This window comes from Sarcophilus harrisii, chromosome 4 (genome assembly GCF_902635505.1).
Source record: "Sarcophilus harrisii chromosome 4, mSarHar1.11, whole genome shotgun sequence".
NCBI lineage: Eukaryota > Metazoa > Chordata > Mammalia > Dasyuromorphia > Dasyuridae > Sarcophilus > Sarcophilus harrisii.
This window is the reverse complement of record NC_045429.1, coordinates 268,298,884-268,321,172: the sequence shown is the minus strand read 5'-3', so window position 1 is coordinate 268,321,172 and position 22,289 is coordinate 268,298,884. Positions and strand designations below refer to the sequence as shown.

General features: G+C 41.9%; 2 protein-coding genes across 6 annotated transcripts in view; one reads left to right on the top strand and one right to left on the bottom strand.

Moving 5' to 3' along the window:
• MRPL14 (mitochondrial ribosomal protein L14) overlaps positions 1-1,652 on the bottom strand; it is a 42,041-nt gene extending 40,389 nt beyond the window's left edge. Inside the window, exon 1 of one of the 5 annotated variants that reach the window (XM_031964774.1) lies at positions 1,488-1,652. The gene's annotated coding sequence lies outside the window, so the exon portion shown is untranslated. Of the gene's footprint in view, positions 1-1,294; positions 1,401-1,487 lie in introns of those variants that run through there. The other 4 variants (XM_031964772.1, XM_031964771.1, XM_031964773.1 and 1 more) reach the window with 4 other exon arrangements.
• TMEM63B (transmembrane protein 63B) overlaps positions 515-22,289 on the top strand; it is a 37,820-nt gene continuing 16,045 nt past the window's right edge. Inside the window, exons 1-5 of the mRNA XM_012549082.3 lie at positions 515-677; positions 8,548-8,721; positions 9,109-9,188; positions 9,524-9,562; positions 12,327-12,417. Of these exons, the coding sequence (XP_012404536.2) occupies positions 561-677; positions 8,548-8,721; positions 9,109-9,188; positions 9,524-9,562; positions 12,327-12,417 (501 nt within the window). The 5' untranslated portion in view covers positions 515-560. The remainder of the gene's footprint in view (positions 678-8,547; positions 8,722-9,108; positions 9,189-9,523; positions 9,563-12,326; positions 12,418-22,289) is intronic.

The window sequence follows — 22,289 nt, the reverse complement described above, 5'->3', positions numbered from 1 at the left end:
AAAAACTTGAAGCTATTAACATTTTCAAATTATACAAACCAATTACCAATTGTTATGGAAAGTAGTAATTTCATTAGTCCTAAAACTACTTCCATAGAAATTCAAAGGATGGAGTCAGGACAGTTGTGTGGTTCTCTGGATTTGATGAACAAACTGGGACTTTCCAGTCTTTTTCACAGTAACATTCTATTTCAGTCCTTGGCAGATAGATTCTCTATTTCTAGTAAAATGAGAATGCGGAGAAGTAAGCCCAATATAAGGAATTAACGGGTTCATCAAGAGTAATGAATTTATATGCATAGGCAATATATCAATAAGAAAATGGATTAATTTGGGGAAGGATAATAAAATTAGACACGCATTCAAAAAAAAAAAAAAAAGTAATGAATTTAAAGCAAAAGACTGATCCCTATTCCACAAGCACACTGAACAAGAACATAAAGAAGCGATATCACTCCCTCCCCAAAATCAAGAGTTGGGGAGGGAGAGAGAAAAGAGGAGGGGAAAGAAACCACACTGCCTGAAAAGAGAGAGCGCGGCTCCAGAGGGGTCATAGGCTGATGCCGGAAGAACAGAAGAAAAGGCCAGGATCGGCTGCCTCAATACTTGACTACAGCAGGCCCACCTATGCACAAGCATCCTGGGAACGGAACAGTTACTCATTCCTAGGAAGACAGGTGAGTCCTCATCTCCAAACAAGAGTAATGGGGGACACAAGTCTGGAGCAAAAAGTTCTAGGAGCAACTATGGGCTGAGGTCCTTCAGTTCTGTCAGTTCCCCACCATCGGCAGCACCACCATGTCCCAAGGTGGAAGGGCAGAGAAAAAGCCGGGAAGCTACATTAAAGGGATGTAGGTAGGGGGGCGCAGTGGGATAGGACACATCCTACACCCTTTCCTACTTGTGACTTCTCCCCCATCATCCTGCTCCAAGGAGGCCTTCTCTCCGATTTGTCCCCTACTCTTCCTTCTAGAAGCCCTTCCCTAGGTCTTTCCCCCAACCGGGCCTCTCCGTTACCACGCTCCGTCCCTTCACCCCCGCCCCAAAGCCCTCTCCTCTCCGCCGCTCCGCTACCCTCAGCAGGGCCCCTCTGCCCGCCATTCTCCGCTCCCTCGCCCCTAACAAGGTCCCCTTCCCCACCCGCTAGAGCAGAACCCCGGCCTTATTCCCTCTAACAGGACCTAGACATTTACACTACGCCGCGTTCCCTCCCTCCTGGCCTCTATTAGGTAAAGGACCGCAGGAATAAAGGAAAACTTTTAAAAAAAAAAAAAAACACTCTCCCCGCCATTACCGCTCTCACCGCCGAGCTAGAGGAGACCTCGGGTCCCAGAGGTTAAAAGCGCGCCTTACCCCGCCCCCACCTCTCCGGCACTCCGACTCCACAGCACCCCCCCCCCCCACACACACACACACACCCCGCCCCACCGCGTTTAAAGAGCGCTTGCGCAATAGGGTCTCCCGGGCCCCATTCCACGCCTGCGTACCTATGTGCGTGCATTCGCCATGGTGCGTTAAGGGGTGGGCCCCTGACGGTCGGCGGCGACGCTGCCTCGCCCCCTCCAGCTTCCCCCCCCTTCCTCCGCCTTTCCCCCTCTCCCCCCTCCCTAACTTTGCTCTCTCCCCGCCCCTCCTCCTCCTCCTACCCAATCTCTCCCTCCCTCCTCCCGTGTCCCTCCTCCTCTTTCCCTCCTCCCCCAGCCGGGAGCCGCGGCCGCCTCAGGAGCCCGGAGCCCGAGCCGCCCAGCCACATCCCCTCCCCCCGCCCCCGCCCACCCCGGCCCGGAGCCCCGACTCGAGCCTCGGAGCGGGAGCCGAGTCTGCGCCCGAGGGTGAGTAGGCGACCCCTTCCCTCGCCCCCACCCCCCCAATTCCTGAAAATACACCCCAGTCTAAAAACGGGGAATGTAATTATGCGGAGCCCCCCAAAAATTTTTTTCCGACCCCCACCAGAGTTCCAGATGTGCTTCGCACTGTGTCGGACCCCCGCCCGCGGAGTACCCAGGTGTTCGGGGCCCCCACCCCGCCTTTCCCCCCACCTGCCCATTCCACGTGTGTGCCCCCCCATGCACCCTCCGGGGTTCCTTTCCCCTCCCCTGCCCACTCTTTTTTACGGCGATCCAGATGTTGTGGCCTTTCCTCCTCCTCCCACAGATGAGGCTTGAGTTTGGTGGTTCGGGGTTTTTTGTTGCTGTTTGGGGGGATTTGTTGGGGTTTTCCATTTTATTTGTTTGCGGGAAGGAGAAAGGAGGGAAGTGTCGCATGATCTGATAGACTCCGTGGATTTTACCGCCGCCCCCCCAGACACAAACACGCGAGCACGCGCGCGCGCGCACAAACACATACACACACGAGTGGAATCTTTCCCTGCGCTGGGCCCCAGGCTGCGGTATGACTGCTTTGTGCCCCCTGGCCCAGACTGGGGGGACTGAGCCGGGGAGTGGGGGAGGCTGGGGGACCGAGAGGGCCTGGCCGGGGGGGGGGGGGGGGGGGGGGGGGGGTGAGTGTGTGTGTGTGTGTGTGTGTGTGTGTCTCAGCTTTTGCTCGCTCGTGCCCTTCCTACCCGGCACAATGCAGGCTTATTCACGGCGCTAGCCCGGGGCTTGGAGCCGGCAGTGGAGAAAGATCTGGGCTGGCTGCAGCCTGGGAACGAGGGCTTCTCGGGGACCCTCCTTTTCTGGCCGAGCTGGGAATTTAGTCACACTGGGCTGCTGCCCCTTGTCCTGCTCGAAGGCCGGCGGGATGTCAGGGAATGGCGAGAGGGTGGGGGGAGCGCTGGCTGTCCTTGGTGCTGCCACCTGCCTGGGTCGTTGTGGACATAGACTTGGCATCCACGGGGGACGTCTCTCCACAGTTCTGGCTCCTCCAGTAGCAAGGGAGTATGTGTGTGTATGTGTTTTTTGGGGGGAAGCTTCTGCCTACTAGAGAAAGAGTGCTGATGCCAACCAACACTGAGGTACTGGAGTGGGGAGTGTCTGCTCCAGTGCTGAGGCATACTGCCCTCCCTCCCTTGCGTGAAAAGAAAAGGTTGGCAGGGCACCGGGGTGGCATGAGAGTCCAGGTCCTGGCATGCCCAAAGGATTGCATGCTGGGACCTGTAGTTCAGCCTGCTTCCCATGGGTTGAGGGTTCTGTATAGATTGGCATCCCCCTGTCATGTACCCCCGTAGGTTATAGAAACACAGGAGGTCACTCAGTGTTGAAAGAGACTTGTAAGATCATCTAGCCAAACGCTGGTTTTCACACAAGAGAAGACAGATAAAGCAAAGTGACTTGGCCAAGGTCACGCAGCTAATTCGTGGCAGACCTAACACTAGAACCCAGGTCTTGTGGTTCCCAGGCCAGAGCGCTTATCCTTATACCACACTACCTTCTCCTGGTCCTGAGGAGCCCCACCATCACTCAAAGGAAAGAGTAGATCAGGAAATAGCTCTCTGGAGAAGCCTCGAAGGATAGCACAGGAAAGACCCTAAGTCACATTTTCAAAATAAGCTTAGTCATAGCTATCTTTAAGAAGCCCCAAAATAAACCCTGTTGTTTTTGTGTTTCTTGTCATTTTTATTTTTTACCAGCTCCTTCTCCCATTAAACAACCTGACAATAACAAGTCCCTGTTATGCCACAAAGTTTCTCTTAAGAAAGCAAAAGCCAAATTAGAACTAGAAAAAAGATTAGAGATCATTATTCACACACACACACACACACACACACACACATCCCAGGTTAGTAGATGTGAAAAGTGAGATCTAGAAAGTGTTATGTCCTAGGTGACAGCCTCAATTTCCTTAGCTATTAGTCCAGATGCCTTTTTTCTATGAATAATAACTTACAGTAACCTGCATGTTAAACCCAGGGCTTACTGGTGGGAGAAATTTACACTCCAAACCCTGAATCATAAATGTCCACACTTGATATATGTGTGTACCCCCTGGGCTAACCCTGAAGTTCTAGACGATATGGAGAAATTGGAGGTTGAGAAAAGAAATCTACCAGAGGGAGAATTAAATTTTATACCATCACTACCCAGTCCCCAATGCAGCTAATTGGTATAATGTGGATAAAGGATCAGAAAGAGCTAAGTTCAGATTTAATCATACTATATGTGTAACCCTAGACAAGTCACTTCACTTGTAAGATGGGATCCCACTTAGAAAGGTTGTTGTGAGGATCAAGTGAGATGCTATTTGTAAAGCGCAATGTCTGGCACATAATAGATGCTATTTAAAATGCTTAATCCCTTCCCTCACTCCTTTCAAGTTACTTTGATAATAAATTATCTTTTTTATTCTCATATTACTTGTACTTTTCAGGCCCCTTCTCAAAGTTTTGTCTTTACTAGGACATATTTGCAGAAGGCAAAGATGTTAACATCTCTGTGTTATCAACAGAAAGACTGAGCATTAGGGATTTATCCAAGGTCATAGTTACCTAACTAAAACTAGAGCTCTAGTCTCTTATATACCAAGTTAAGCATCCTTTCAATGAATACACTGTCTGACTGTAATTACAAGTCCTAAATTACAATTTCCCTTTTTGTAGTTCTACAATAATAAACTTTAAGCTGTGACCCTCTTCTCTTTACTCATTGTTACCTCACAATAATAAAATCCTGAATTGGGCTAAACATAAACTGTTTTGCAACTTAAATTAAGCATCTCAATAAAACTAGGGAAATTTCTTGATACCACTGGCACCCTCATAAGAGGAGGAAAGTTGCTACCTGTTATAAGAATTCAACTCTTGTCTCTTATAGAAGCATAGGCTGTAATGAAAATTATACTGATTTGGTTATCAGAGGACCAAATTTCCTTGTTTTGCACTATATTAGCTTTTTACTTTGGGCAAGTTATTCTATACCTATTTCTTCTGTGAAATGTGGGTAATAATTTACAAACTTACAAAACCAAGTTTGATTAGAGCTAGATGAGAGGGAATTTGGAAATCATCTTTAGTCCTTGAATTATTGTGAATATCAAATTAAATATTGTATATTAAAGGTCTTTACAAATTATATAGTGTTATATAAGTAAATGAACTATTATATTACTACTCCAATCCTCTTCAAAATCCTAAACTGCATAAAACCTGTTCCTCTGCTTCCTTTAACTCCCACCATAACCTCTGCCATGTTTCTCTTCCTTCTGCTCATTTCTTTTACTTTCATTGATTTTACAACTATAGCTAGACTAACAGTCTAGCAGAGCTCCTTTTCAATTTCAGTTCCATAAACTAGCAAAGCAACTGGCATGACTCTTATCTACTCACCTTGGTTGGGTGGTTAGGTCATGAAAGGTCTCTTGCCCTTCAGGATATGGCGAATGGGTGTGGATGGTGCCACACAAACTGCCAGGCTCCCCTGAAATGGAAGGGAGACTGGAAATTGGAGCTTGAGGGGACTTTGTCTTTGTATCTTGACTTCAGAATACACTGTGGCATAGGAGAAGGGTATTGCAACAAACTCTGGAGTAAAGGGGAATGCTTTCAGGATGAAGAGGGACCTTGAAACAATATTGTACCCCTAACTTAAAAGTAACAGTTTTCTGTATATTTCTGTTTACATACCCAGGTTCATAACACACACAACTACCCAAGTATACAATGTATAGAGACAGAAATGTACACTTTCATGTACCTGAGAGACAGGCCATAATTGACATGTTGCATTTTCACACCAGGACTGACATTACACATCCTCATACACAAAGCAGTTGTTCAGTAATTTAATAATCATTTATTAATTGCCCTTACATGCACAGGGCTTTTACCTAGGCACTAGGAGCCCCCCTCTCCTACTACTACCTATTATTCCCCCCTAGTGTTACCCATTTACATAGATACAAACATCAATCCATGTGGTCTCTGTCAATTGGCTCTCCCTTTTACTTCCCTCCTAAACTTCCCCATATGGTATGGTGAAAAGAATCCTGGTTTTGGAGTTTGAATCTCTGTTCTACTACTAACTACCTGTGTGATCCTACACCAGACTTCTTTACTCTGTACCTTGGTTCATTTCCCTGTAAATTTAGAGAAATTTCAACTATTTGATTTCTAATGATCCTGTGAACTTCAGATCTATTATCATTCCTCTTTTTGCTACAACCTCCAGTTTATTAGATCAGGAAGGTCTCTTGCCCTCCACAAAGAGGCAACCCTTGGGGAATGACAAAGGGTTTGAGTGGGGGAGCAGAGACTCCCACTGAGTCCTGTCTGGGGCAGGTGAGAAGAGGCTGCCTTCTCTCCCAGTTTCCCTGACACGCCCCTGCGCTTGTTGTTTGGCCTCAGGCTTGGCAGTTCCTGTCCCCAGGCCTCTAGCAGTCTCCTCTTCTACTCCCAGAGACCCCTCTTGGGAAGCTAGCAAGTGACTGAGTGTGGGGAGGGAGGAGGGAGAGCAAAGAAGCTGGTACTTTGGCCTCCTTAGAGCTTTCTCCTCTAGCCTGAGGTTGACACCCCACCCCCCACCCCTTATCCCTTTGGGGCCCAGGCTGCCTGCAGCTGCTGCCTCCCATTCCCCAAGCTCTCCTAGAGCCCAGGTGTCTAGGCCACAGATTGGTTGGGCTTTCTCTTGGGATAAGGGTACTATCTGCCCCACCCTAACATACTTCCCAGAGGGAGCTTAAAGAGGTCTATAAATAACAGAGGTGAAGCCAGGCCTGCTGAGTAAAAAAAAAAGAGGGGGGGGGGGGGGGAAGCTGTCATATTATTGTTTCCTCTGAAATTAGCCCCCTCCCACCCTCAGAGGGACTTATTGGAGAGGGTAAACCTGAAGACCTCCTACTCTCCCCTCTGGTCTACCAATGGTGCAACCTAATTGAGGGTGTGGCATTCCCAGATAGCACTGCTCTATGAAAAAAGCTTAGCATTCCGGGAATTGTAGTCTAATATGGGCTACAAGAGGAGAAAACGATGGGAAGAAAAGAATTTCTTTGTAAGATTTAAGAAATAAAAATTTTTATAAGAATAAATATAGGCTAAAATATAGCCTAAAACAGCATTAAGACCATTCTCTTTTTAAAATATATAGCAATATTATATGGGATTTTAAAAGATTGTAAATACCCTGAACATCCGTTGTTGAATGGCTATGTAAACAGTGACACAAAATTTTCATGATATTTAAAAAAAAAAAAAACAGACCTTCCTAACATTTAGATCTGTTGGTAGATAGAATGGGTTGTTTAGGGGTTGTGGGTTCCTCTACTGGTATGGATTGGACTAAGTAGTCACTGAAGTCCCTTGAAACTAATTCTGTGATTTTCTTGGCAGCCCCTACGTAAGAAACAGTTCAGCAAGAGCAGCTTGAGAAAGCTTGGTTGGAAGGAAAGGGAAGAAGAAAGAATAGGTCACAGGACTTAGTATATTACCAGAATCCCTCCATCTCTGTGACCATGCATGGAGATACTCTGGTGAAGCGGATCCAGAAATCCATACTGCCACTTGAAACCTAGACTCCCCTTCTTTCCTTAACAAGGATAGGGGTGAGGGTAGGGAAAAGAAATCTCAAGTAGTATCAAGGTGAGCTAATGATCCGTTTTTGTTGATGCCATTTAAATGTGTCATAGTACCTAATACTCTGTCTTGACTGTAGGTGCTTGCTACATATTTATTGGATAAGTGAATCAATAAGAAATTTTAGAACTAAAAGGGATATTTTCATTCAACCTATCCTTTTTGCATGTGACACCTAGTCTATAATTGATACCCATTTTTCCTGGAGATGGCTACATCTTTCCGCCCTTGCAACTGGAGTAAAATACCTGCATTCTTTAATGGTCTTCTCTAGTTCCATTGGCCAAAAGTATTAATTGGTTAGTGGTCAGCCCTCCAAACAGTGAACCTCTCTTATATAAACATATATACAAGCTATAATTAGACTGCGTTTGAAGCCTTAATAATTTAGCAGGAGGCTCAACAGTTCCAGCTACTTGGTCACAGCCTTCAAACCTAATCACCTCCACACTGTGATGGAGGAATTTAGTATGAACAGGATAGATTGCCTACCCTGACTCTTTTGTATCCTCTTACAGGCAGCCACACTGTGTGGTTTAATCTAAGACCGTCTCCACTTAACATCATCATCCATTCCTCTCACAGATATTCCAAAAGCCCAATTCTGTTCTTTCTTTCCCTGATCTTCAGAAGAGTCTAGGCCTTAGAGGATGGGAGGCAGGAAAGAATTGGAAGGAAAAGGAAATGAGAAATGAAGAGCAAGGAGCTTCAATCCTGTTCTTATTAAGGAAAGATAGAAGGAGGAAAGGACTCTGAAGCAATTCTATGGGGTTTAGGATGGAGCAGGACACATGAGTTAGACCGTACATCTCAGGTTATCCCCTTTCCCTACTTCCCCAACAAATCCATGACTTCCTCAGTCAGATCTTCCCATTCCCAGAGTTCCTCAATCTGTCTTTATCCTTCCCACTGGTTTCTCTGGATGAGAACTAAGGGCACCCCTTTCTTTTCATTCATACTGCTGCTTAAGGCTGGGAGATGAAAGCAGGTGAACCCTACAAACTTCAGCTGACCCTTTTCTTCTCCCCCCCCCTCCCCCACAGGAGGACGATGCAGCAATAGCAGTCACGATGCCCTTTCCGCTGGGCGACTCGACACTCAACAACTCAGAAACCAAGGATTACTGTTACAAAGCCCGGATCAGAAGCACTGTACTCCAAGGGCTGCCTTTTGGGGGGATTCCCACAGTACTTGCACTTGACTTCCTATGCTTTCTTGTGAGTGCTCCCTCCAGTCCCTTCTGTGAAGAAGTCCCTTAGCTCTAATCCCAGAACATCATTGGGAAGAGACATAGTTCCATCACTGCATCCCACAGTCCTTGAATTTCCCCTTGGATGCTACACAGATACCTATTCAAGCTTCAGACCTCCTAACCAAAGCCCCAGCCTTCCTGTTCATACATAACTAAGGGATTCCCCCATGTTCTTTCCCTCTTCTGCTGATGTGCCCAGCTCATATCTTTGGCCTCAAACCCCCATCTTATGTGGACCTCCCACTTACTCTAAACTCCAAGACCCCTAAATTGTCAACATTGTCCTTTTCCATGTGGGGGACATGCAGAACCCCTAGTTTTGCCAATCTCTTCCCTGTATCCTTTGCCCCAGTTGTTGCTGTTCCTGTTCTCTGTTCTGCGCAAGGTGGCCTGGGACTATGGACGACTGGCCTTGGTTACCGATGTTGACAGGTGAGGATGGAGGAGCGGGGAGGGAAGTAGGAAGGGAAGAGACAGACAAGAGTTGCCCCTGTTTTCTAAACCTTTGCCTTTCCCCTTATGAGGTCCCCTCATTTTCTCTTTTCTGAATGAACATGACTATGCTATTCTCCTGTCCCTCCCATATCTATTGGGTTTTTTTTTTTTTTTGGAGAGGGGCATATGCTTTAGGGTCTTGGGGGAAAATACTGCACTAAGAAGTGATCTTCAGTTAGAAGGCGATACTCACCAGGGGGAGGAGGGTCATGGAAGGGGTGCTGCCACCCCCGCCCCTGCAGACCTTAATGCTCTCTATTCTCTGTCCTCAGGCTGCGACGCCAGCAGAGAGACCGAGTGGAGCAGGAATAGTACGTGGGGCATCAGCCCCTCTCCCCTGCAAACCATCTTCCCTTGTTCCCTGGCTTTCTCACTTCTCATCTCTTGCCATTTTGATGTTTTCTTTTGCAGTTTGTCTCTCTGCAGTCTCATGGTGGTTTCGGGATTAACTCGAGCGGTGTGCTTTGCAAAGCAGGGAGTTCCTCAGCTTGTCTCTGGGTTTTACACACACATATACAGACATGCACACACACACATACACACAGGGGACTCGTGACATACACATTCCCAAAATTGAGCACCAGAAGGATTATAAGACTGGAGCTGGGGCAATCTTCTAGATATTTTATTAATAAGAAAGAGGGTCCATGGGACATCGAACCGCTCTTACTTGGACACACTCAAAATCCCCCTCAACTGCAGAGACAAGAAGGAGGTTCCCTGTAGCTTCCTTCCCTCAAATCCCTATTCTTTAGATTCCAGGGTCCCCTCCTTACTTCCTTGGCCTGGTGGCCAGGAAGTGCATCCGCCCCCAGGTGCAGGATCAGAACTGTCCAAGGGGCACCGGCTCCTCCCCTCCTCCCAGCCCCTCTCAGGAACCTGCCCCTCTTGCCTTGGTCTCTGTTTGCAGGATAGAAGCCGCTTTGCTGCTGCTGCTCCTGCTGCTGCTGCTCCTGCTACTACTGGGGGGGAGGGGGAGATGTCTACACACACACACACACACACACACACACACACACACACACACACACACACACACACACACACACACACCCTCTCGCAGCATAGAAACTGGGAACCATCTTTCCCCCTGTCAGACTCGATGCTGGAGTCCTTATACAGCCTGCAGTTTCTCATGAGAGTGGTACCACTGCCCCCTGCTGGGCAGCTCGTCACACTGCAGTGCAGATATTCCAAGGCCTCTTCAGGCCCTTAATTCTAGTCAGGACCAGCCCCTCCTTCCTGCAGCAGCAGAGGTCAGGCAGAAGCTGGCTCAGCTGCCTTCTCCTGTGGACCAATGTCCAGAGTATCCTGTCCACACCCACCACCAGGAAATGCTTGGCAACTCACACTTTATGGTCTTTTAAGCTTTTCACAATTCCCTTGTAAGATGGGTAGTACAAACATTATTATTCCCATTTTGCAGATGTGGAAACTGAGGTTCAGAGATGTTAAATGACTTGGCCATCCTCACACAGCTAGTAAGTGTTAGAGCTGGGATTTGAACACAGGTGTCTCCTAACTCCAGGCCCTAGTACTTTTCCTCTGCTCTCTAGTTTTTTTCACTTCTAACTTCAGTTTCTCCCTTAGAACACAAAACTATGTCTTGCCATTGCATTCCCCATACTCACAGCTTTAATAATCATGTAACTCACATTTATATAGCACTCTCACAAGTTTAAAAAGAACTTTCCTCACATCAGCCCTTGTGAAGTAAGGATAAATATACAGACATTTCTTCTATAATCTCTTAGTAGTGCCAAAGCTAGAAGGGATCTTGGAGCTTATTTAGTCCATTCCTCATTTCTGACAGATGAGGAAAATGGCCTTGCTAAAGAAATATTGCCCCGAAGGAGAGGGGCCACAGCAAAACAGAAAGTAATTTGGGCCTTCAGCCTGGCTCTTTGCCTGACCAGTCTCCTTTTCCAGGCTTCAGAAGGCTTTCGGCACTATCCCACTCAGGCTCCCTCTTAGACTTTGGTTTCCAAGACAACTTCCATTTCTAAGAGCTGGATAAGACTTGAGGGATCACTGACCTCTACCTTCTGCTTTTATGAGTCAGGAAACTAAGATCCAGAGGAATAAAACAATTCAAGTCACAGGGTATTAGAACTCTGGTATCCTCACTCCCAGCACAATAAACTTTGTTTATTCTCAAATGTCTCTCTCTTCATAACATTCCCCTATTCCAGCTTTCCCATTTACTAATTATATGGTGATAGGCAAGTCACTTAACTTTTCTGGGCCTTAGTGTTCTTATCTGTAAAATGGGAGTAGTGATACTTGAAACTTCCTAGTATAGGGTAGTCGTGAAGAAAGTATTTTACCAACACTAAATAGAAAGTCATTACAACTTGGCGGCTAAATGGTACAGTGAATAGAGTGCTGGGCCTGGAGTCAGGAAGACTCATCTTCCCGAGTTCAATCCAACCTCAGAAACATACAAGTTGTATGACTCTGGGCAAGTCACTTAACCCTGTTTGCCTCAGTTTCCTCATCTATAAAATGAGCTGGAAAAAAGGAAATAATGAACCACTCCAGTATCTTTGCTAAGAAAACCCCAAATGGGGTCACAGAGTCAGACACGACTGGAAAATGACTAAACACCACCAGAATTACTACAACTCAGTTTGCTCATTGGATTCCAAATAGATTTATACTCCAGCCCCTGCCTGACCATCTCACCCCCATTATCTTCCCTAAGGATAGCCCCTGCCCTTTTCTTACCACTGCCTGGACTTCTTCCTGCCCTCTTCCTTCTAACTACCCCATTCTCTTCATGCAGCATTGATTGGGTACCTACTGTGTTCACAATCCTGTACTAAGCATCCCCAGGCCTTCTTGAGAAAGAGAAGAGACAGAAATGGGAAAAAGGGAAGAGGAGTCACTCCATCCATCCCTGTCTTTTACTCCCCACCTCCATCCCTGCTTGGCCTTTCTCTGTTGCCCTGTGCCTTCCTTGGCCCACAGAGCTAGTAACATCTTCCCTCCTGTCTCAGGTGGGGGAAAGCATCAAGCATCTCTTCTCTAACCCTTTTCTCCCCCCCTCCCCCAACCCTGATCCCCACCTTTCAGTATGTCCTCAGCAATGCAGGCAGACAGCCATGACCGCTACGAGCGCCTCACTTCTGTCTCCAGCTCCGTGGACTTTGAGCAGAGAGACAATGTAAGTAACCTCCTTTCAACCACCATGAACATTGGTGACCAACAATCTCATCTTTATTTGTAAGGCACAGAAAGGCAAGAATTCAACCCCATTAACGCTTTAAAAACTGTCTAACTTAGCCCTAGGTGGGTGTTTTATGGGAGGGTTTAGGAGCTTTGACTTGATCCTTCCTTGGGTAGGCTTCCCTGAGCTGACCAGTCACTCTCTTCCCCTGCAATGTCAGGGTCCTGATGCTTCTTCCCCAATGGGGGAAAAGAAAACAGGGCAGACAGCCACCAAAGAACATGCCCCAACAGCCAGATGGCATTCTTACTCCTGGTCTGTGACTTCCTCCACACCCTGTAACATCTTTAATTACTCATGGTCCTTGACCAGGAGATGATAGCCAGGGTTCTTTCTTCTGATAAGAATATAGTGTGGCAGTGGCTCACCCAGGGACCAAAAGTCTCATCACCCAACAAATTAACTCAGGATTACCTTACAGTTGACTAATAGAGCAATTCAATTTAACAGACATTTATATGTTAGGTTTTAGAGCTACAAAAACCAAAATGAGACATGTTCCTTCTCTCAAGGAGCTTACTGCCTTTTGGTGTGTGTGAGGGAGCACATAACATGTGCATGTTGATAAATAATAATGCTAATTAAGTATTAAGTGCCAAGGATTTAAGACTACAAAGTGCTGTGAGTAATTCTAGAAGAGAGAGCGGGACCAGTTCCACCTCAGGATAATCAGAAAGAAGTAGGAGGTATCGTCTGAGGAGGACCTTGAGGGAAAGAAAGGATCTCAACAGACTTGGAGATGGAGGAAATCCATCCTAGGTTTTCAGGAGCAAAGGTGAGATGAGACAGATCAGGGAACCTTTAACAATCCAGTTTGGCCGGAGCCTAATATGACAAGAAAATAGTGTTAGGTGAATGAAAATGCAAATAACAGGCCCTTGGTTAGGTGCTGAGGATAAAATACAGATGTGATGCAGTAGCTCTTTTAAAAGAGCTTTCCTTCTAATAAGGGAAGCCTTTCTATACAAAGGAATGATGACCAGAGAAGGTCATCTGTCTGTAAACAAAGGAAGCCAAAGGGCAGTCATTTTCCCAGAGTAATTGGATTACTGATTACTATTTCCAGAGCAAATATCAGAGAGGGAAAGATATCCATGTTATGGCTGGGCAGATGACAAAATGTTTGAAATGGATCTAATCTGTGGCTAGCCAGGGATAGAGACATGATCCAGAAAGCCTACTATTCCAGATGGGAAAGCAGAGTGGTCAATGGCAGGTTAGATGTTAACTAAAGTTGCATAATTGTAAAACATCTTCTAGAGTAATTTTCTTGTCACTTTGGTGAATTTCCACTCATTTGACAGTCAAGTTCAGGTAATATTGGAAAGATAAACTAGTATTAACTGGTGGGAGGCTTTCCATATCAGGCTAAAAAGTTTGTTCTTCATACAGGAAAAGGTAGGAACCCACTGGTCATTTTTTTGAGCAAGGTGATAGAAAAATGTTTTGGGGAATGTTATAAATAGAGAGACATTTGAGAATAAAGAGAGAGACTGGAGATCAGGGCATCATTGTTATAACAGTCTGTCAGAGGGAATGAGTAACTGAACTAGGATGGTGGCAGTGTTATCACAAAGAAAGAAAAGTCAATGAATTTTAGAGAACAAAGCTTGACAATCGGTGGAATTGGAGGTGGGAAGGGAGACAGGAATGTGGGAAAGAAGGAGTCAAAAAATGATTCCAAGATGTTTAGTCTAGATACCTGGGAGAAATAAAGTAGTTTTTAACTTTTTTAAACTTTAAAATAAACCTGAAAAACAAATCCCCTAGTATATGATCCAACAAAACAAATTCCCATGTTAGCTTTGTCCAGGAATGTTTATCTCTTTCTGAATCTTAGGCTCATCACATCTCTTTCAGGAGGTGAATGACATGTTCATCTTCATTCTTTTGCAATCAAAGTTCATCATCATGTGATCAGAATTCTGGTCTTTCAGAGTTATTTTTCTCAATAATGTTATGATCACTATAAATTGTTACCCTAGTTCTGCTCACTCTTCATCTGCTTATAAAGTTCTTCCTAGTTTCCCCTGACATTATCCATTTCATCTTTTTTTTTGTTTTTTGCTCAAGCAGTTGGGGTTAAATGACTTGCCCAGGGTCACACAGTTTGGCTGGTGCTCTATCCACTGTACCAACTAGCTGCCCCCATTTCATCATTTCTTAGGGCACAATAATATTCTACAACATACATATTCTTCAATATGTTTAGCCATTTCCCCAGTATGGCAACACATTCATAGTTTTCCAGAGCTGCTAAAAATATTTTGTATACATGGATCCATTTCCTCTTTCTTTGAGGTACAGGCCTAGTAATAGTATTGCAGAGTCAGAGGATCCTCAAAGATAGATAACTTTCTGGGCTTTGTTCCAAATTGCTTTCTTAAATGGCTGGGCCAAGTCCCAGCTCCTCCAAATACTATACCTGTTTTGTCAAGTCCTTCCATCATTTGTCATTTTCCTCTTTTATCATTCTTGCCAGTTTGATAATTATGAGATGGAACCTCAGAGTTGCTGGAATTTGCATTTCTCTATTTATTAGTGATTTAGAGTATTTTATAAAATATATACGTGTCAGCATTATGGATGTCTTTCAAAACTTCCTTCTGATATCTTTTAATCATTTGTTAGAGAACGGCTCTTAGTCATAAATTTTGAGTTCCATATATTCTTGTAAATGAGACTTTTATCAAAGAAACTTGTTGCAGTGAGTTTTTTCTCCAAGTTACCTATTTCTCTTTTAAATTTTATTATCTTACATATGTTTAAACAAAAACTTTATCAGCTATCTTTTGTCTTTTATGATCCTCCCTATCATTTGTTTAGTCATGATTCTTCCTTATGCTTAAATCCAAAAGGTAATTCTTCCTTGCTTCTCTGATTTGTTTACAATGTAACCTTTTATATCAAGGTCACATCAAATGGAAAGTTACCTTGGTGTGAGATGTTAGCCAAACCTAAATTCCTCCAAAATACGGTCCAGGATTTCTCCCATTTTTTTTTTTTTTTTTTTTTTTTTTTGGCGAAATAGAGAATCCTTCCCCTATTAACTACGGTCTTTGGGTTTATTGAGTACTATGCTACTCCTTTTGCTTCTTTACATTTAATCTATCCCACTGATCAACCTTTTTTTTTTTAACCAATACCAAATCATTCCTGTTATTATTGCTTTGTAGTACAATTTGAAATCTAATTCTGATAGACCCTCTTCCTTTCTGTTTTATTGTTTTTTTCAATATTACCCTTGAGATTCTTGATTTTAAGTTCTTCCATGTGAATTTCATTATTATTTTTAATAGCTCTTTTGGGAATTTGACTAGCACTTAATAAATAAATTAGCATAAGTATTATTGTTGTTCTGTTATAATAATTTGACCTACCTATGTAGTTAATGTCTCTCTAATTATTTAGGTCTGTGTCTATTTCTGCAAAGAGTGTTTTATGTGTTGATTCATGTAGTCTCTGGATGAATCTGAATAGACACTCTCTCAAGTATTTATAACTTCTATAAATGGTTTTGAATGAATTTCTCCTTCTAACTTTTCTTGCTGATTTCTTGTTAATTATATATGGAATGTGAATGATTTGTGTGGATTTTTCTGAATGCCTACAACTTTGTTAAAGTTATTCTTTCATTTAATTTTTTGTTGACTTTAGGAATATGCCATCATATCTACAAAAAGAGATCATTTTTGTTTGTGCTTATTTTCTCAAAAATTTTTTCCATGTCTTACTATTCTTGCTAGCATTTCTAGCAATATATTAAATAGTAGTGGTGATAATGAGTATCTTTGCCTTACCAACTCTATTCACATTGGGAAAACCTCTGACTTTCCTCCATTACATTTAATTTTGAATTTGAAGAAATACTATGTTCTATATTAAAGAAAAGTCCATTTATTCCTATGATTTCTAAAGTTTTTCATAGAAATAAACATTGGATTTTGTTAAAAGCCTTTCAGAATATACTGGTTAATTTTTTTTATTATATTATTAACATAGTTTGTTAAAAAACAAAGTTTTAGATTTTTAAAATTATGTTGAACCAATACTACATTCCTAATATAAACCCAAGCTTGTGATGGTGTATGGTTTTTCTAATATGTTGTTGTAGTCTACTTGCTAATTTTTATTTTAAAAAAACTTGTGACAGTCAATATTCATTGGGCATAACATTCTGTAGTTTTCTACTGTATTACTGATTTAGGCATCAAAACTATGTTTTTCATAGAAAGAGATTGAAAAGGTACATTATTCCATGTTATTGCAAACAGTTTAGTATTAGAATTAATTGTTTTTTTAAATGCTTTAAAGGATTTTGTGAATCCATCTGGTTCTGAAGTTTTTTTCTCTTGAGAATTCATTGTCTTCATTTTCTTTCTTTTTTTTTTTTTGGATAAGGAGTTTTTTTTTTTAAATAGTCTATTCTTTTTGTCTTAATCTGGCCATTATATCTTTTGTAACTATATATTTCCTCAGTGAATCAGGTTTGTTAGCAAATAATTAATTGGATGAAATAGTTTCTAATAATTTCCTTTATTTCCCCTATAAATGGTCTGAATTCTTTTTTCATTTTTGATTTAAACAGTTTGGTTTATCTCTGTTAAAAAAAAATCAGATTAGCTCTTGATTGTATCACTTTTTTAAGACTAGCTTTTAGATTTATTTATCAATCTAATAGCTTTTTTGCTTTTAACTTTATCTTGGAGGTAAGGCAAAGATACTCATTATCACCACTACTATTTAATATATTGCTAGAAATGCTAGCAAGAATAGTAAGACATGGAAAAAATTTTTGAGAAAATAATTTTCAGACTTTCTGTCTTCTTGGTGAACTTTTGTTTGTTTTTGTTCATTTAGAAACTGCATGCTCAATTCATTAATTTCTTCTTTGCCTTGTATGATCATGAAAATGTTTAGAGGTACACAGAATGTTTTTGGCTGCTTCCCTTAAGTTTTGGTATATCATCTCATATTAATTCTTCAGGGATATGTTCTATTATTTTTATAATTTGTTTTTTGAACCATGTGTTCCTTAGAATTATGTTGTTTAGTTCCTTTTAAATTTTTTAAAGACTTTATTGATCATAATTTTATTGTTTTATGATCATTAAATAATGTGTTGACTATTGGGGGGGACATTTTTAGTGGCGTCTTTATGCCCTGTACAGTTAGCTTTTTTGGGTATGTGAATTCCTTTCTATTCCCTTTGAATATTTGCCAGAGACTTATCATCTCTAATGTTTCTAAAGTTCTAGTCATTAACTTAACTTCTTTCTTCTTTATATTTTGTATAGATTTGTTCTAACCAAATCAATTGGAACAAAAGAAGATATATCAAAATAGCCCTTATTAACACCATTATAGTTTTACTATTTCTCCTTTCAATTTTATTTTTTCTTTAAGTGTTTAAATTCACATTATTTATTAGATACATATTATTAAGTATTTATATTGATTTGTTATATATGTCTTTGAACATATTGGCCTAATGTAATAGGGCCATATTCTGCAGAGGATACATTTTTAGGAAAAGGTGATTCCATTTTTTGATATGTATTTATTGACTCACCAAACATTTATTAAGCTATCTTCTACTCTGTGCATATCCTAATGCTTAAGCATTAGGGAAAATAGAACATTTAAATAAACTATTTCTTCCCCTCATAACTGTAATAGCTAGTGTTTACATAGGACTTTTAGGTTTATAAACTGATTTGGAAGCAGGCAAGTGGTTCATTGGATAGAGTACCAGATCTAGAGTCAGGAAGACCTGAGTTCAAACTTGGCCCTAGATACGTATTAGCTTTGTGACCCTGAGCAAGTCACTTAACTTCTGTTTGTCTTAATCCACTGGAGAAGGAAGTAACAAACTACTCTTATAATTTATCTTTGCCAAGAAAACTCCATGGACTATTGTCCACAGGGTCAAGAAGAGTTGAATGCAATTGGACAACAAAGTGGCTTGCATGTTATCCCATTTGATCTTTACTACAACCCTGGGAGGCAGATAGTATTATTATACCTATTTTGTAGATGAGGAAATTAAGGCTGAGAGATATTCAGCTAATTAGCTAAGATTATTCTAGTAGTAAATGTCTAAGGCAGGAATTAAACTTGTCTTCCTAATTCAAGTCTAGCTCTCTATCCATTGTGCCACCTAGCTGTCTCCCTTTATGGAACATAATATTTAATAGAGAGCTAAAACACAAATAAAAATAACTGCAATGCATATATTATATAGGATGTGTATTAGAGGAGCAGAATAATGTACCTTATGGTATTTGGGAGATTTTATCAGAACCACGGAAGGCTTCATGAAGGAGATAACTTTTGAATTAGACTTTGAAGGATAGGGATGAATTCAAAAGGCGAGGAAGAAGTAGGAAAGCATAAGGCATATTTGAAATACAAGGAAGACCCGTTTGACATAGAACATAGAACACACAGAGGAAATTAATACGAAAGAAGACTAGAAAATAGGGTGATGCCAGAGTGTGTAAGGGAGCTTGAAGAAGCTGAGCCACAGGAATAATGTTGTCCCCTGAGGTTTTATCATCTCATAACACATCTTCTTTTCCTCCTTCCCATTCCTGTTTTTCTTCTCTCTGGACCATTCCAGGAAGCAAAAATACAATCTCCCAGTTTTTGTTTTTGTTTTTCATTCTTGCCCACCCCAGAAGTGAGCATACAACATTTTAAAATTTGAATATGAGTCTTTCAGAATCTCAATAAAAATTATGGCATTCATTGGCCAGCATACTGAGTTAAGCGTTCAATTTTCCTACTTCATTCACTCTTCTTCATCTGTTTCTCCTCCGAAAAACAGCTGTATTTAACCTTTTCATCCTTTTATTCTTGGGGTTGATTCCCTGGCCAAAAATTCTCCTTCTCTCCCCCCCCCCCCCCACATCCTTCCCCCCTCTTTCTCTCTCTCCAGCTTCCACTAATACTTTGGAGCTACCCTAAATGTTTATATTTTAATAGCATTCCAGTTTCTTTATATGTCTTAGCTCTCCTGTTGTTATACTGTAAGCAATGGACTATTTGCACTTATGTGTTGTATTCACAACTAGTGTCTAGTACAGTGACTTAGAAAAGATTAAGTACTGCCTAACAATGTATATCTAAAGATTGACCCTGCCTCATTTAGTGAAGAAAATTTAAACTCAGGTTTGCATTAAAAAGTCCTCCATAGCCTGTCATCAGTTCATCCCTCTGGTTTTATATTGTACTTCTTCCCTGCCCAGTGTATGCCCCACTTTACTTGGAAAAATGTATTCTCTTCTCAAAGGGAACACCAGACTGGCTCTATCTCAGGATCTCCCCATTTCACAAAATAAATTTTCTTTAATCCATCTATCTATTCATAGTAGATTTCAACCTCTAACTTAAAGACTTCAGTGTGTTCTTTCCCATCAGTTTCACAAAAGAAAACGCTGAGTCTAGGAACTGAAACGACCACTATTTCAGGGTTAGTAAGAAGCTAACTTGAAATTTGAACACAGAGCCTCTTGATCCCCAATCCAGTGTTATTTCCTCTATGACATGTTGCTTCCCTAATCATCATTCTCCCCAAACTTGGAGATTGGTGCTCTTTTAGTAGTAGAGGTGCTGGGGAAGAGAGAGGAGAAGGTGTAGGCAAGGATTCCAGAGATCCACGAGAGCCTGGTACCAGCAAGAAGGAGAGCAGCAAACAAGTGGCTTATAAGTCAAGTATATGTAGGTCTTAAACCTTAAGACTTCCTGCGTGTGAAAAAGGAGTAAGCCACAAGTAACCAGATGGGGCAGAATCAAGCCAAGACTAATGTGAGGCAATTGCATATTATTTCCCATTGTCCTAGTCAACACTGCTGGAGAGTGGAGCTCACTTTCCATCTAATGCAGCAGAGCCTTTTTCTTTCTGCCCTTGCACTAAAGTCTAACAGTAGGGAAAGATTCTGTCCTTAGAATCTTCATCCTATTGTTTCTAGCTACTGCTATGTCAGTAAGGGAGGTGGAAAGGATACTCCTCAAGCTCTTAGTAATAGCTGAAAAACAACCTCTTGACATAATAGAACAACAGATTTCTTTGCAACAGTGTCACACATTTTTGTTAGTGTCAACTATGGGGATCCCAAGAGACATATTTTCTTTTTCCTGTGAAGAAAACTAGAAATTTAACCCAGATTCCCTATGGACTCAGCCCCTTTCCTTTAAATAATTCCCTCTCACTATTCATTATGGAACCCAAACCCACTCAGATCCCCCTTTTTTTTTTCTTCCAGAACCCTAAGAGACATCAGTTGCATCAGAATCTAACTTTGACCACATTCAGTCCCCAAACATGCAAGAAAAGCTCTGTACTAGGTGTCAAGTCAACTACAAATTTAAATAAGATGTGGCCCCTGCTCAAAAGGTGGGGATATCCAGTAGACATCTGACTCATATACAAATAACTTATAAATAATTGAGTACAACAGTTTGAGAGGTACAAACAGCCATGCCATTGGAGATACCACTGCAGGTGGAGGAAAGGAAGGCCTTTTGTAACACATGGCATTTTAATTGAGTCTTAAAGAATGGATAAGGATGCCTGGGGACTTCCAGTCATAGAGACTGATTGGAACAGGTGAAATGGACTTAGAAAACGTCAAAGATACTAATTTGAGTGGAGTATAGATTGAGTGAAGAATGGAAAGATGAATTAGTGCCAGCCTGTACAGAGCAATGCCACCTTGGAGAGTTTAGATTAGATTCAATACACAGTAGGAACCAAAAGTTATTTAACTAAAGAACTGCTGTAATTGCAGCTTTTTTTTTTTTTTTTTTTAATTTTAAAGAAAACTTTAAACGAGTAGGATGGAGTACAGGTGGGGAGAAATGGACAGTGGAAGATTTCATTAGGAATCTTTATAGAATGAACCAGTCAAGTAATCATGAGAGTCTTCACTAAGATTGTGGAAATGGAAAGAAAGGGGCAGACAGAAATGCTAAGGTAGAATTGAGTGAATGTAGTGTAGTGATTAGATGTTGAAGAGCAAAAAAGTAACCTTATTCTTTTGAGCTGGGTAATGGAGTTCCATAAAAGGAAAAACAGGTTTTGGGGAGAAAACATGGGTAAGCTCAGTTTGAGATATGAATTTAAGGTTCTTGAGTATCCAGATATATTGAGATTTAGTTTAATAGATCAGAGGATTATTTATTTAGAGGTATATCTGTGGGATTATATAAAATGGCTAAGAGAAGAAAGGAGAGAGACAAGACCAAGACTTTGGAGAATGGCTGCATTAAAAGAATAAGAGAATAGACAGAAGGTTATATCAAAGAGATTGAAGAACTGAAGGAAGAGATATTCACCTGTATTACAACTACAGAAATATCCAGGAGAATATGAAATGAGAAAAGGCCATTGATTTTATTGATTAGGAATGCAGTATAGAGACTTTTGTGACAAAAGTTTCAACACAATTATAGTAGCAGAAGCCAAATTGTAGAGGAGGAAGTGAGGTTTCCAATATAGCCCATTCTTTATGGCTCAGCAGTGAAGAAGAGAGGTTCATAGGTATGGCAGAACCTAGGGAAGGTGGGGGGGGGGGGGGGGGGGGGGGGGGGGGGGGTTGTGGGAGTTTTTAACAGGGAAATTCTGAATATGTTTGTAGGCATCAGGGATGGAGCTAGTGAAGAGGATGAAAATGATGAAGAACAATGAAACGATCCCAATTGTGGGAAATTGGAGGGAGAAGAATATAGATGGAACATGGGTTTTGAAAATAAATCTCCATTATAGTCCAGTCATTCCTCTATTGAGTCTTTCCAGAAAACAAATA